Consider the following 16,133-nt stretch of genomic DNA (forward strand, 5'->3'; position numbering starts at 1 on the left):
GAAAACGCTCCTTAAGAAACCCCCAAAGGATATAATCACGAGTGGACAAGCCTCGTGATCATGGCGGCCACGGTATGTTACCAAAGCGAGATCACCTTGTTAGGAAACATTCATTCAATGCTGCTCTCACTCTGGCGATGTTTTCGGGTGTTCTCGAAGTTCTAAGATGGTGGTTTCCCAGTTTGTTATATTCCCAGTTGTTCGGAACCCTGAAACCTATCTTTATAGCGTGTTCCGGCTTGGAACTGTTCCATGGCTTTCAATATCAAAATGTCGACTAAATTCCTGCTGGATTTGACGACGGATTCACCATTTCGGACCAAAGTATCGTATGCGAAAACGCGATGGTCTACGGTCCACTGAGCCATTTCAACAAAAATGGCAAGCCTCACTGAAGGTAATGACATAACTTCAATCTTCCTACCACGTGCGACAACAATGGAACAGCTGTTTAAAAAACGTCCGGTTCCTTTGTGTCACCCTGTATTTAATAAATTATATTTTACTAAAGGAGGTGGATGATGCTACAGTTGTAGCGATGAGTGTTGTGGAAAATAATCCAGTAAAGAACTAATATCACAATGTTTATAACCAACTTATAAGTCGTATACAAGTTTTCAATGTTTAAAAAATGTTGTTAAAATAGCAAAGTAATACAATGAAATTCTTTATTTCAATATAGGCTAACACTTTTGTACATTGGCATCGTCAGCATCAAAATGTTGAGGGGGACATATGTAGGACCTTGTCGGGGGGGGGGGGGGGGGGGGGGCACCGGGGGGTTGTGGAGCACCCCCCAATAAGGCAGGGGGGTCCAGGAAAATTTGGGATTTTCAAAGCCGTTTGGTGACTTTCTAAAGCCATTTTTGACACATAAAACCGTGCCCAATTTTCCATTATCTCCCATTTCACCTGTTGTTTGTCATGAGCAAATGGACATTTTAAATATTAAATTCTTAACGATTGCATTAATGAATTTCAAAACACACTGTAGACTACGGCCATATCCTCCTAAACACCGTTGGGTGACTTTCTACAGCCAGTTTTAACATCTAGAACTGTTTGTAAAACCTCATATTTCCCCATTTATTTGTCATGGATAAGTAGACATTTTTAAAACTATATATATATAACTAATAAATAATTATAATTATTATAAATAATTACTATATACTAATATTACAACTATGGATTGCACTGACTTTCTAAAGCCATTATTAATGTCTATCTGTGTCCAACTGTCCAAAAGCCTCCCATTTCACCTCTTATTTGTCTTTGTTATGAGCAAGTAGACATTTCAAAAATTAAACTATGACGAAATTCATGAATTTGAAAACATAGGCCTATTGTAGACAACGAAGCCATATATGTCCTAAAAGCCGTTTGGTGACTTTATAAAGCCATCTCTAAAGGCTAGAACTGTGCCCAATTGTCCTAAAACCTTCTATTTCACCTGTTATATGTCATGCAAGCAAGTAGACACGTTTTTTAACCTATGTTTTTCTCCATTTCATAGATCTGTCACAATATGTATAGTATCGAATTCAGTATTAAACATTGTCTATATAAACTTCAACACTAGTGTTTATATAGTCAATGGTAATAGGCTACCGGCTACCACTGCTACCGCTGATTGATGCCTGTGTAAAGTTAGTGGCTAGCAGACAATTTGACAACTGAACTAACTAAGCATGGAACATCAGGAAATGATCAGCTATTTCCCCGTCCTCGTTCGCACGCTCGGCGCTCGTCTTTGCCCTAAATTCAACAGCTGACTGCTGTAAAAATAGGATGATGCGTACAACCGGTGTACAACTCTCCATAGCGTAATATATTGTTTTATTTGTTGTGCTATTTTCCACAAAGTTTATCTATGTGAAACTTAATACTACTCCTGCCATTGCTTATTAAGTTTAATAAAAACTACATTGATGTCTGTTTTATGACATTGCGTGTTTTAAGGATGAAATGTACCTTTAAATTTATTTTCCAGGGTCTGAGTAGCCCTCCACCTTGGAACCGCCACTGGCTTTCTCCATATACTATGACATAGCGAGAAAGTAATAAATACACTAATGAAAAATACGAAAAATTACAATTATAAAATCTGTCAATCCATTGTGTTTTTTTTCATTGCACAAAATCCACATTTTATATTGTCGGAATTCAAGATTTGCTGGTACAGTACCTAAGTACTGTAACGAATATTGAATAGTGTACAATACTAAAACTTTACTTTATTATTGAACATTAAAGAGACTCTTTTACAGTCGTGGCAGGTAAATAAGATTTAACTGAATTGGGTTTTTAAATCAATTTAAATTTACATATTTTTTATGAAATGGGTAGAATAAATGCACTACGTTAGCGAAACTGAACTTTCGCTTCTATTGTATTCGTTCGTAGTTGTCGGGGGCGTCCGGTCAATGCCGCCGCCGGCCATTTCCATTTCCCTCCCTACGTTGCCGATGTCAGACATCAGCGCGCCTAGCGTCGATTGTGCGAACTATTGCCCTCAAGTGGCAGCTGCGTCACAATAATTGCAATAGCGTTAGTGAAAACTTACTATCGATAGTCACACTATCGATAGTTTTCGATGGTTTTTTAAAAACTATCGATACTATCGATAGTACTATCGATAGTCAATCAAATGGAATTTTAATGCATATAATATTGTATATATCCTGCCTGCATGAGTTTAAATAATGGTTTCTACCTAGTCGAAGATAAAGCTGTATCAGATTATTAATTTTAACAATTTATGAGTGACGCCCTGGAGCCCCCTTTATGTTTTTTTTCCAAAATATTACAACATTTGTATAAAATAACAATAAGTTTTTTTAAGGGTTACAACAATAAAAAAAGAAAAATTCTCTTACTATTTTCTTTTTATTATTCATTACAAAAATATTTTTTTACTCACATAGCATAAATAATATATATATATATATATATATATATATATATATATATATATTTTATGACAATCTAAAACCATAGATCAAAGGAAAATACCGTATACCGGTGTCTCTACTATGCCCCACGAGGCAAATGTAGGCAAATGTATGTACTAAAACCCACGAGGCAAATGTACCCATAAGTCCGGTAGTGAATTAGCAAATGCCCCAGCTTTCAAATGTTTGAGAAGGTAGCCTACTTGTCTACCAAGCTTTTCTACAATGAATTAAAAAAAAAATAGTCTATAATATTAACTATAGGTATGCATTAACAGACAAACAATGAAATGTAAGTGTACCAGATAATGATTTCTTTACTTAATTTAACGTAAAAAAACTATCGATAGTCTCATCGATAGTATAATACTATCGACCCACTATCGATATTTTCAAACTATCGATACTATCGATAGTACTATCGATAGTAAGTTTTCACTAAATAGCGTCCGCCGTCCATTTTGTGACGTTTAGTGATTTATTTATAAAGTGCTGTTATTTTTATGATCACTCCATTACTTCCCGAACTGAAATTTTGTAAGTAAGTTACTTATGTTTGAAAACAAAACAGTAAGCGTCAAATTGAAGTAGGATAACCACAATTCGTCGATATGGAATGCAGTTTTATTGGGAGGGTAGAAAAGGCGGGTCTCTACTTATCTTTGTTTACAAACTCTGGTAATGATCATAAACATTATGTTTATTAAGTAAATTAATGGCCCGTCTGGTTTCGGCTCGATTTATTTTTGACAGATACAAATCAGTGTAACTAGGTTTGGTTTTATGTATGAAGTTTCTTTAGTTGTGTGCGTAAATAATGGCGTTCTACTACTGTTACTGCCTTACTGGGCTAGTGACTTGTTCGAGCGACATCCGAGTTGCGCTGCTTGGAAACGTCTTACAGGCTACCTTTTATTTGCGATCTGTGAAAGACTCGGTTATATAAATAGCATAGAACATCGTTTGAATTACACGCAATGTCTGTGATTACTTTTACAATAAGTTAAGCTTATGATATTTTAGGTTGAGGAAGGTCAGTGTGCTATCGTAAGTAACCTCTTTTACTAGATGAGTCATGAGCTTTATTTGTTAGCTTCGTATGCTATTCAAAGGTGTGTAGGTTTGTGTATTAATTTCCATCCAAATTTAATTTACCCTTACTTAATAATTTTAAGTATTAAGTAGCCTACTAAATTTGTACTAACTTAGGAGTCGGATAAAGTTGACTAAGTTAACTCAGGACTAGGAAGCCCTTATTCCCAACGATGAATTTATTGTATTAACACAGCTGTGAGTTTGTCAATAATGCCTTGATCAGCTGATTCCATGTTTGACATTTTTGATCAGCTGATTCCATGTTCCACATTCTTAAATGTAAACTGTCAAGTATTCAATTATTTTGCTTACTATCACAATACTAACACAATTCCTATCTTTGTAAAGAAGCTAGGCCTAGCAGTGAACTTATTTACTTATTTATCTTACTTTCAATAGAGAGTTTAGTTAACCAAACTTAGGCCATGTTAAAGCTAGGGTATAGGTAGGTAGGCCTAGTTTAAGGTTTGCTACTGGATATTATTGGATGTTGAGTACCTGTGATTTAGGTTAAGTGAAGTAAGTTAGGCCTATATTTTTAAGTTGCCTTAGGCCTAAGTTATGTGATTTTGTAAGATGAGTCCAATACAATGGTAGGCCACTAAGTAGGCCTAGTTAACTTAGGCAAACTTAGAGATTTTAAGTTAGAAATTTTTTGCAAGCATTTTTAAAATTAAGTTACTTATTGTGCACGTTCCCTACCGGCTGTCACACTCCTCTGTAACTGAGGGATGAGTAAAACTTATACCTAGTTGGTGGCTAATATGTTAAAGCATTGTTGGTTCTCTGTGAAACTGTAATCGAAGTGACTAATTTTTTACGCAGGTATGTTTTAGCGAATTTACCAGATTTACCTATAGCGGAAGTAGCTATTACCGTAGGTCTCGTGGGAAGACCTAGGCCCGGAACCGATTTACTTTTTCATTTTGATGTCCCCAGAGGCCAAAAACACCATTCGTTCAAATTTTTATACATGTATAGGCCTAGGCCTATATCTATACATATGTATACATCCAAATGATAACTTGATTAATTTTTGTCCGATTTTGATAAAATTTGGGTTGAAGGAGTAAGGCGGGATAAACTTGAATGAGTTGGGAACCAGCGATCGGACCATGGGAGCAGGGTTTAACGGGGGGTTTTATGGGGTAAAAATGGGCTTTTCTAATTTTCTACCCTTAAAAACAAAATTTAGCCTATCAATTTTTCTCCAGACCTTTTTGAAGAGCTTAAAAAAATAATTTAGTATATCAAGGTGTTTCTGTACGGTGATGGGTTAGCCTACCTAAAAAATTAAAAACAAATTTAATTTAAAATTCCCATGTTATTCTTAAGGAGAATATTGTAAGATGTTGTAGTTGGCTAGTTTATGGATATTTTTGGATCAATCTCGGCGGATTTATTTATTTCATACTAAGCTATTGATATTCTATTAATAAAAAACACACTTTATTAGTTTCCCTGTAGCAGCTACCCTAGGTACTCGTTAAACATAAATGTTAATCTAATAGATTAATTATTGAAAATCAATCCAGGCAAATGATAATTCGCTTAGTCGGCAGGTTTGGTGCAGCAGGGTTATTGTTAAATTACCGGAGCATTACGAGCACTAAGCTTACATTAACAATAGGCTCTTATTTCTTTATCTTGTGAATTACTTGATATTGTGACAAGGTGTTATTTTGTACTTACCAAAGGCAGGGATGATGTGGATGTATCATCATTGTATGTGTACAAACTCACTTGGCCTTCCCCAAAACAGGGTTTTAATGTTTTTGAAGAATTTACATTGATACTGAAAGTTAGGCTACCAAACAAATATTTATGAAGCCATAACCTAACTGCCGCAGCATGCTGTTTAATAGGTGGCAACGTTTACAACGCAATCCTGGCTGACATTATTGTCAGGGATGCGCAAACAACTAACTAGCTTGTTATAAGCTAATACTAAGAGAAGCAATTTCCACCGTATCTATCTCCGATAGTTAAAATAACCTTTAAAAAAGTAACTTACCTGTAATGTGTAAGTAAGCTTGCAGTTCGAGGTAGTTCCATAGTTTGATTACAAAAGTGTGATTCTCTTGCAGACTATAGAACAGTTCCTAGTAAAGGAGGTGAGTTACGTTGTGACTGATCGCAAGGACAGTTTGTCGGAAAGCCGTCCCAGTGCAAGTTGTTCAACACCTGCCTCGCCTTCACCTTCCCCCTCTCCATCAGTGGGTGTGTCGTCTCCTCTCGATGGCTTGGGCCAGAAGAAAACCGTGAGTAGGCCTATAAAAAATTATGATAAACTTTACATGGAGTAAAAATTGGTTTTTCCAATTTAACGTTTTCTATAATATTATAGAATAATATTATTATTCTATAATATTATTTAGTATAGGCCTATTGAAGTGTTTTTATATATGATTACGGAGAAAAAAAAAATTAATCTTAAAATGCTCATGTTCATTTTATTGGTGGTACTAAACTAAGGCCTCTAATAATATTTTTCTAAAAAACAAATATTATTACCCTGCCTGTCATAGCAAACCAAGGTACTTATTACTCCTAGTGTCATTTAAATAGATTTATTGAAAATCAAATCAGAAAAATGGAAATTCGTTAAACTTATTATATGCAGGTTTACTGTGGCGGGGGTACTACTCATTATATCTAGAAAGGCTGTTATGTTTAGGCCTATGTACCGGTATTTTCTGAACTAAAAACATCAAAGGCTGTAAGCATAGGCCTACTGCATTTATTTTTCTTCTTGTATGCCTATAGACATTTTTAATTTCTTTTAATTTTTCTGTCAAGATTTTTCTTCTTGTCTTTCTTTTAAATTCTTCTGACTTTTAAACAGCCATTTTCTTTACAACTCTCTCCTAGTCTCCTAGAATTATCCACTCTTTAGAAACTCAAGTAGGCTACAGTAGAGTCTCGACTATCAGACCTTCATGTGTGGCGCGATCGTCAACACATCCCGCAGTCACAGCGGCAGTGCGAAGATCCTCCCAAGATCACGGCACCGTTATGGAGCCATCGTCAACTTGTCTTACGGTCACCACGATCACAGCGCCTTAGTCAACATGTCTGACAGTTATGGAGCCATCGTCAACTTGTCTTGCGGTCACCGCGATCACACCACCTTAGTCAACATGTCTGACAGTTATGGAGCCATCGTCAACTTGTCTTGCGGACACCGCGATCACAGCGCCTTAGTCAACATGTCTGACAGTTATGGAGCCATCGTCAACTTGTCTTGCGGTCACCGCGATCACACCACCTTAGTCAACATGTCTGACAGTTATAGAGCCATCGTCAACTTGTCTTGCGGACACCGTGATCACAGCGCCTTAGTCAACATGTCTGACAGTTATGGCGTCATCGTCAATATGTCTGGTGGTCACCGTGCCATTTTTGAACATATCCCGCTAACACTGCACCATTGTCGACATGTCATGGTGCTATCTTAAACATGTCTTGTGGACATAGTTTTGCCATCTTGAACGTCTCCTGCGATCATGACACAATTGTCAACATGTCCAACGCTCACAGCGTGTTCGTCATCTTATCCCATGGTCACAGCACCAGCGCAAACGTTGTTTTAGCGAATTTCCCATCTAGAGAATTAGTTAAGTTATTACCGTTGATGACATTTGGTATGAAAGTGTCAACTAACATTATTTCAAACGAGTTCACGAACCGGCCAGACTATGGGAGCGGGGGCTATTTTTGGCCCTAAAACCATAATATTTTACAATGTCTTTCTAAACAATTTGTTTGAGTTTAAACAAATTAACAATTTTAATTTAGTAAGTTATATTGGAGCCTTGTTTTATACTTAAGGGTTAAGAAGGAAATACCAAAGAAGAACGGAGAAAATTCAAAAAATTGTAAATTAAAAATTCCCATGTTATTCTTATAGAGAGAAAATAAACTGTTGTAGTTTGCTTGTTTATGGATTATTTTTATTTCATTTTCCAAATGTGCTAATTTTTTAGGCTAATAATATTTCAGTAAAAAAAAAAAAAAACACACACACATTTATCTTCCCTGTAGCATTCAACTTGAATAGGTAATCAATAAAATTAATGTTATTTAAATAGAAAAAGGAAATAAATATGACAATTTTAAGAATTTCCTTAGTCTGTAGGTTTGCTGCAGCAGAAGTATTTGTCATTTACCGTGATATCCGACCTCATTACTTATCTGTTCTTGCCGAGGCCAGTTTATGCCAGACCACTGGAAATGGTTTTAGACAATGTCATGTTTAGACAGCTAAACTAAGAGGATAAAGGCAGTGGTCTAGCACGTAGCTGTTTTGACAGTTGTTGATCTGACTTGGGGAGTCTTTGTGTTAGGACTTTGTTAAGTGATACTTCTAAGTTGCTTGTAGTGTTTCAATGGTGAGTTTTTACAGAGATCGCGTGCTGAGGCTATGCTAGAGAGGGTTCGCCTACAGCCTCAGTCTGTGAAAATCGACCCGTTAGACAACGCTCGCAACTGGAACATTCCAATCTACTCTGTCCAGGAGGTACTATGAGCTATCTTATATATCCTACATTTAGAATTTTTTTTAAAATTAACTATTTTAGATGTAAGAGATGTTCTTGATACATTCTTGATCAGTGGGTTTATCGTAAACAATCCTAGCTACAGAATCATGTTTATGGACAGTAAAATTACATTTTTTTTGTTTTCATATTTTGTGTCCAGAAAGGCCATTCAATATTGTTCTCTTTTAACTTAGATACCGTCACATATTCACGGAGGTTCCATTATATGTCTTGCGGTCACGGCATTATTGTGAACAGCTCCTTCGATCGCTTCCCTATAGTGAACATCTCCTACAATCACTGAGACATTATCGTCTCCTGGTTTTGCGGAACCATGGTAAACAACTCACACAATTGTAGCAACATCACACCACCTGATACATTCATACCTGCAACATTTGCAGTTGTCACATGGAGATGTCATCATTGTTACCCATGAAATAGCAAAATCTCTAACAATTGGAACAAATACCATCCCGAGAAAATCAATGCCTGTCAAGTGTCAAACGCTATCTAAATTTGCTGTTAAAAACTTTGGTGGTGCTAGATTATCGAAAATTATGGATTTCTGAACGTATTCTGAAAACAAGCATTGTTATAGCCTATACTAACAAAAATTGGGCGTCAAAACAAAAACCTTAGCCAGTGTGCCATTATTCCATTATTATTTGTTTTATTGTGTTTCTCTTATTTTAGTAGTCATATGCAATGCAAAAGGAATCAAACAAAAAATAATCAATATAAAATGCTTCAAATTTAATTTAGTGCAACCAATATCTAACACTCTTATATAGCTTAAAACAGCATTAAAAACGTACGCTGGATTAGCAGGCTCCTACTGTATCAGCTTATGTTCACAATGGAGATTGTAGTATAGTGCACAGTGAAAGTGCTTAAAAATTAATTGGCAAAAATTCAAGGTGATTAATTAATTAAGACTGACATTTAATCAAGGATCTACCCTGACATTTTATTAGTATTATTTAATATTGCTTAGCAAACGGGGTTTTAATGATGTGTGATTCCCAGATTTGGCATCGCCTTGAGAAGATCAGCGCTAAGGTATCACACAGTAGCCATAGCACTGCACCAGGACTCAAGGTACTGAGAGGACATTATCTGAAGCTAGAGACAGGCCCTGGCCGACGACCGGAGTTCAAGGAACTACGACATTGGCCGAACGTTGACCTAGACAGTGCGCAGGGCGAAAGTCCCTTCATTCGTCCTTTGGATGGCTCCCAGAGGTGAGTCCAGTTGTGCATTGCCGGTCTGAAAAAACTAAGTCGTGTGTAAAACATTATAAAGTTGTGTTGGTTATTAGGTTGCACTATCAACAACTTTATGAATACAATAATTATGTGTGAAATTGAGCCTTCCATACATATTAAGTGTAGCCTAGGCCTATCTAAATTGAACAAATGTTTGATTATTTAAGAGCCAATGGATCTGTGGCTATTTTGTCTGTGGTATGTTCTCTTAGCGTCTAGGTATCAATAGTCAAATTCTGAATCATACACTTAGAGCGATGTGTAGCCACTTTTAATCAGGTATTTATCTATGGAATTGATTCAAGCTGTAGAAAGTTCCAAAAGTATCGTCTAAGCATCTAAATTGTAGAGAGATTCTAAATTATAGACCTAGAGCTATGTATGGAATCAATTAGAGTTTTAGAATCTTCCATTTGATGTCATTATTGTTTTTGTTCTATGTTATCTCAACATTCAGACAGCTTAATTACAGAGCAACTCTAAATCATAGAAACTAGAGCTATTTATAGCAGCTTTTATAACAGTGTTGGTCTATAAAATTCATTCAAGTTTGAGATCCTTAAAATTTCAAAATGTTGTCAGTGACAGAGAGAACAAAAAAATAAATTGACATGTTTTCTTTAAATAGGAGGTTTGAGAGGGAAGTTATTCTTATCTCTGTGCTTGTCAGTGATTTGCATGAGCACGGTATGATTTCCTCCAATTTTTAGTGAATATCAACACTTTTCGTTTTGTAACACACATGGAACAAACACACCCAATTCTAGAACAAAGGCAGCTTCATGAAGCATTTCATACTTTATTTCTTCAGCTCAGGAATGACCAAAATCAGTTTTTAATTATTTCTGTAAGTCTGACTTTATTCAACGAGCTTTTGTTCAAGATAAGAGTTAAAATACAGGGACAAGGTACTAACATGAGTACCTATCCATCCACAAGAGATGCTGGTCAGTAACATTAAGGTAATACAACTTCATGACTTATAGCCTATATGACATCAATTATTTGTGGAAGAGTGGCAGGGGCAGGTCCGCCGGCCCGGTGCAGTGTGTCCTTCACCATGCCTTCTTGTGTATTTCAACTGTTGCCGGCTCCGGCGGGTGGCGATTCTGCGGGCTCATGTATTGCTGGGCTTACTGGTTTGGTTGACCCGTGAAGCGTTACTTCTACATGTCCCAGTCAGCTAATTCTTGTCCTAACTAAGCATACAGTTTCTTTTCCTTGAGAAGATAATCAGTATCTTAGCTTTTAAGGATCTTGACTCTTCTCTGTCTTAACGAACAGCCCCTTGTATTTGTGATTGGTTTTATGAATCAGAATGAAAATAATTTATTGTTTTTCAGCATGCAATAAACAGTGTAATTTTTAATAATGATTGTAACTGATCCTGTTATTGGTGCCATAGGTCCCTCACTTGTACAGCTTCCGATTTTTTTACTAAGTGGTCCCGATTGGTATTGTTTTTTGTCAATGCTCTGGATACAATGGGGAAAAATATCAAATCCATTGTTATTGCTATTTTCTAGACCAGGTTACTTATGAGCCATTATGTAAACTTTCCCATCATCTGCTTGCTGATTTAAGTTTTGCTGTTTGTGTGCTATTCATCAACTTTTCCTATAGGTAATTTGATAAACCTTTGAATGAGAAAACGGTGATATTTATAACTGGCTATGTAAAATGACAATATGACTATATTGTTGACTGCTGTTCTGGCAGCCAGCCTGAGAGGATTGAAAATTGCCAGCAAAATGTCTAAAATATATTTTTCCTGACTCAAAAATAGGATACACCTTATTATCTAAAATTACTGGTTAACAACTTGTTTACTAATTAGGTACTAATTACTACATAATAACCCATTTATAGTCTGATGATCTGCAACAGTAAAATTTCATTTTATTTTCTGCATGGATTTGTATATCAAACCTTAAAGTAATTGTCATTCACCTTAAGAAAGGAGTGAAACTAATTAGTTAGGCTTCCTGTTTGTGCTAATATTTGGCCTAGAGAAGTACTAGAGGACTTACCCCTGGTGGAATGTTTCAATGAGCTAGTATATTTCAACTGTTTGTTGCTTTCAGGTCTGCTTTTTACTCTTTCTGCTTGGCTTAATGCCAGGCATGGCTTCACTATAACTTGCTGTGGTATGTCTTTCTATTCTATTCTACCAAGACTGATTGTTGTAAATCTGTCGTCTATTGTTTGTTACTAGTTGCTTTGCATTTCCTGTTTTTATAAATGTCTAGGCATGTATGTTCTTGAACCTTTTCCCACTCTAATCCCATTCTTAAGCATCGTCATACATTATACAGGGTGTTTCCAAATTGTCTGGACATATTTTGTGGACTTGTTCCTTGGGCTAAGACAAACATAACTTATATGGCATTTCATGATTGGTTTAGCCCAAGGAACAAGTCCACAAAATATGTCCAGACGATTTGGAAACATTCTGTATATTTAAGCTATTTTATGGGAAGGGCAAAATGTTAGATAAATTGTTGTCCTGCATTTTATGTTATCCATTTAATGTTTTGGCATTTTGCTCCTTTCAATATATTTCATCTGCATTTTTAATATTTTTGTAAGGGAATGTACCAAACCTTGGTCTTGTTTCTAAAAAATCAACCATTTTGGTAATAGCATTGTTCATTAATAGCCCAATGACAAATGAGCCCTTGTGTCCATAGTGGTACAGTAGAGTCCCGCAAACTCGGCTCTCGATAACCCGGCAGTCTGGATAACTCGGCCATCACTTGGCTCAGAAAATTAGTAATTTTTAGAGTCCGAGTTAAAAATGGACTCAAGCCAAATCATTCGCAACTCATACCAAGGATTTGATGTACTATATCTGATGACTTAATACTGACTTGTACTATAAACATAAATAAAAAAGGCGGTTAAAAAGCTTAAAAATTGTATTGTTCTTATTTTTAACCCTAGTTCCTGATAACCCGGCATTTCACAAACTCGGCACCCTTCCAGCCCACATTATGCCAAGTTTGCGGGACTCTACTGTATAAGTCATTTTGTTTTGTTAACTCAAGTATTTGGTACCAATGGATAACTATATTCTGGTTCTATTTGTGGCTGGTTATATTTGTGGGCAAAGTGGTATAAGTCAATTGCAATCATCAGAGGTATCAGAGGGAATTTTTGTTTTGCTCCCAAACAATCAGCTGGTATCCTAGGTAACCATAGTGGTTCAATTCAGACTTTTAAGACTATTGCTGCAAACAACTTTACTTCAGTCAGTGAGATTTAAGAGAACGATTTCAAGATTCAATGGCTGCGGTATGTGAGAGTAACCCCCTTAAAATTCTACATAAAGAATGCCTAAATTAAGAAATGGAATTTTGTGAAATTGTCATCAGTAAAAAGAAAATGTGAAATAGGCCTACAGGAAATTTTAAGACAATTTCACTTCAGCCTTTGTATGCTAGTCTCTGGCAGTACAGAGAAAAAAAACAAACAAGATATGTTAGATTTTCAGCCCTACATACCCCCGTCAAACTGCGTTCTACAACAACATTGTTGATACACAGTCTGCAACAGAGGAGCTCGTCCCATATCTGGCTTAGAAGATAATGAAAAGGACAAAGATTAATAAGTTTAAGGCCTACAGTTGATGTAACTTAATTATGTTTTAAGTCAATAAAAGTTAAATTTTGTATTAATTTATACATATTTTACTAATTTACCTAGCATTTGCAAGAAAATGTCAAGACAGAGTGGTAGCCTATATGTAATTTTAACCACTACAGGACCACCCCATACAAAAAATCTGAAATAAAAAGCTGTATACACTATTAAGTAATACATTTATGAATACTTATTATAAATCTGTAATTAATTGTATGATTTATGGTAAGATATATACTAAACACTTTTGTTTCTCAAAATTAGCTAAGTGTGACTTGTACCTCTATGGATTTCAGGGGCTCAAATGACATCTGGTTTCAGTGGCGGATCCAGCCAGGGAGCGCAGGTTGCGCCCCTCCCCTTGGCCAAAAATCATCAGCGATTGCGGCCAAATTTTGAAAATATGCCATCACGGGAGCATTGTTTTTGTCACCCCCGGCTGCGGAAAAATTGTTGACAACCTTTAACAACCGTTACGTATAACCTAAACCTTACCTAATGTAACCTACCTTAATGCAGTCACGAATCCGCATATACCCATTACAACTTGCCTTTACTAATATAGAACCGATTTTTAAATATACAGCGAGTTTGGTTGGTTTAGGATTGTTTCACTCATTTTACAACTTTTACAGCATGTTGCGTTAGTTAAGAACAGTTTTATTTTTTAATCAGTGTGTTTATTCCGCTAAATGTTGTACGGTACCGAAGAGACACAAATGGCGCAATACTTTGGTATAGGGATGGACGGGATTGAATTTTTAGTTCGGGACGGGACGGGGCGGGATTTTTATTTCCTTCCCGATTTTTGGGACGGGACGGGACGGGATTTTTTTCTGTGCATAAAAAGAAAGTACTGTATTGCAGTTACCAAAAAAGACATACGAAATCAATTTTTACCATTTGTGGCACTGATCTATAAAAACCAAAAAATGGGTAACAATTTACAGGTACCTATAGAAACTTGTGACTCGCGGGTCACGGGGTGATCGTCTGTATGACTCACGGTCACGGCGCGATCGTCGGTATGACTCTGCGGTCACTGGGTTATCGTCGGTATGACTCCACGGTCACGGCGCGATCATCGGTATGACTCGCGGTCACGGCACGATCGTCGGTATGACTTGCGGTCACGGCGCGATCGTCGGTATGACTCGCGATCACGGCTCGATCGTCAGCATGACTCCGCCATCACGGCATGATCGTCAGTATGACTCCGCGGTCACGGCGCGATCGTCGGTAGGACTCCGCGGTCACGGCGCGATCGTCGGTATGACTCGTGGTCACGGCGCGATCGTCGGTAGGACTCCGCGGTCACGTCGTGATCGTCGTTATGACTCCGCGGTCACGGCGTAATCGTCGAAATGACTTCGTCTCCTGCGTTCGCGGACCTATCGCTCGCAATAACGGCGTTATCGGCACTCGCAAAGCGGAAAAATCACCGACGATCGGACCAAATCCCGTCCCGAAAAATTCCCGAGTAAAATGTAATCCCGTCCCGATAATCGGGAATATTTTTTTCCCGAAAAATTCCCTAAATTTCGGGACCCGTCCATCCCTACTTTGGTATCATAATCATGACATTGCAGCAGAAACAGAGGGATATTGTAGGTGATTGCGTGTGATTCTTGTGGTTTTTGTTTTGTGATTTCTTTGTCTAGCAGCTTCTCTTTGTTAGTTTCAGTAGTTTGGTTGTTTATTGTGGTGTATATTGAGGTTCAGGAGAAACTATGGTTATATTAGTTTTTTTGTCTGGTCAATTGTTTTATTATTCTCTAGAACATCATTCTATCACATCACTTTTTACACATTTTCACACTTCAAGAAGTGCGTTAAGGGTGAGTTGGGCGTTGTAAATTTTTCCCCTTACAAATTTTTTAATATTACCGTTCTCTTGTCCAGAATGACTCGGAAAGCGACCAAGGATGGAACGGAGCGTTTGGCCCATGGCTTTTGCGAGATGTGCTGCGTCGAATACCCAGACATCAAGACTCACGTATTGACTCCTCGACATCTCAAGTTTGTTAACGACACAGAGAACTATGCCGAGCTCGACAATCTCATCAAGTGCAAGACAATTGACTCCTTCCTTACCTCGCAGATGTGGTAATTTAGAAATCCTTTTATTTTCTTGTTTGTTGCCAAATAAAGTTTGGTGCTGGTTTTTTATGACTGTTAGTTGAAAGGTTTTCATAAAAAGTTGCATACAAGAATTTGGTTATCTTTTAGTATTTTGTGTAATAGTATTGTTTATGAATGACTATGGAGCATGCAACTTTTTGTGTTTGGGTGAAATTCTGCTTTTAAATGCTTTGCCTTTGCAATTAATTTCAAGGGAAAAGGATTTCCATTTAATGTGAAGTATAATTTAGGAAAGGAACGGAGTTTAGCAAGCTTATCCAAGAAATTAAAGAGTTCTAGGGCTTATAGCTGCACAAGGTTCCATAAAATAGGATAAACGTTTTGTCCTTGTACCTAGGTTAAAAAATCATTGTTATGTCATTTAACATTCTCTTGTGTTCATAAGTCACTACAATCAATTTATTTTCTCTAGTAAGTTACTAAATTGTATGAAAAAATCTCCTTGTCTTAAAAAAAACTTAAAGATAACAACACTGGTATTTCATCCTTGT

General features: G+C 36.9%; 1 protein-coding gene across 4 annotated transcripts in view; it reads left to right on the plus strand.

Moving 5' to 3' along the window:
- LOC129002399 (protein chiffon-like) overlaps positions 1–16,133 on the plus strand; it is a 39,238-nt gene that overhangs the window by 7,883 nt on the left and 15,222 nt on the right. Inside the window, exons 1-5 of one of the 4 annotated variants that reach the window (XM_054430178.1) lie at positions 3,402–3,495; positions 6,137–6,310; positions 8,455–8,568; positions 9,620–9,834; positions 15,403–15,606. In XM_054430178.1, coding sequence (XP_054286153.1) covers positions 8,473–8,568; positions 9,620–9,834; positions 15,403–15,606 — 515 coding nt within the window. In that variant the 5' untranslated portion in view covers positions 3,402–3,495; positions 6,137–6,310; positions 8,455–8,472. Of the gene's footprint in view, positions 1–3,401; positions 3,496–6,136; positions 6,311–8,454; positions 8,569–9,619; positions 9,835–11,942; positions 12,006–15,402; positions 15,607–16,133 lie in introns of those variants that run through there. The other 3 variants (XM_054430177.1, XM_054430176.1, XM_054430179.1) reach the window with 3 other exon arrangements.

This window comes from Macrosteles quadrilineatus, unplaced genomic scaffold (genome assembly GCF_028750875.1).
Source record: "Macrosteles quadrilineatus isolate MER2022 unplaced genomic scaffold, UCM_ALF_1.0 Scaffold_9__3_contigs__length_116548681, whole genome shotgun sequence".
NCBI lineage: Eukaryota > Metazoa > Arthropoda > Insecta > Hemiptera > Cicadellidae > Macrosteles > Macrosteles quadrilineatus.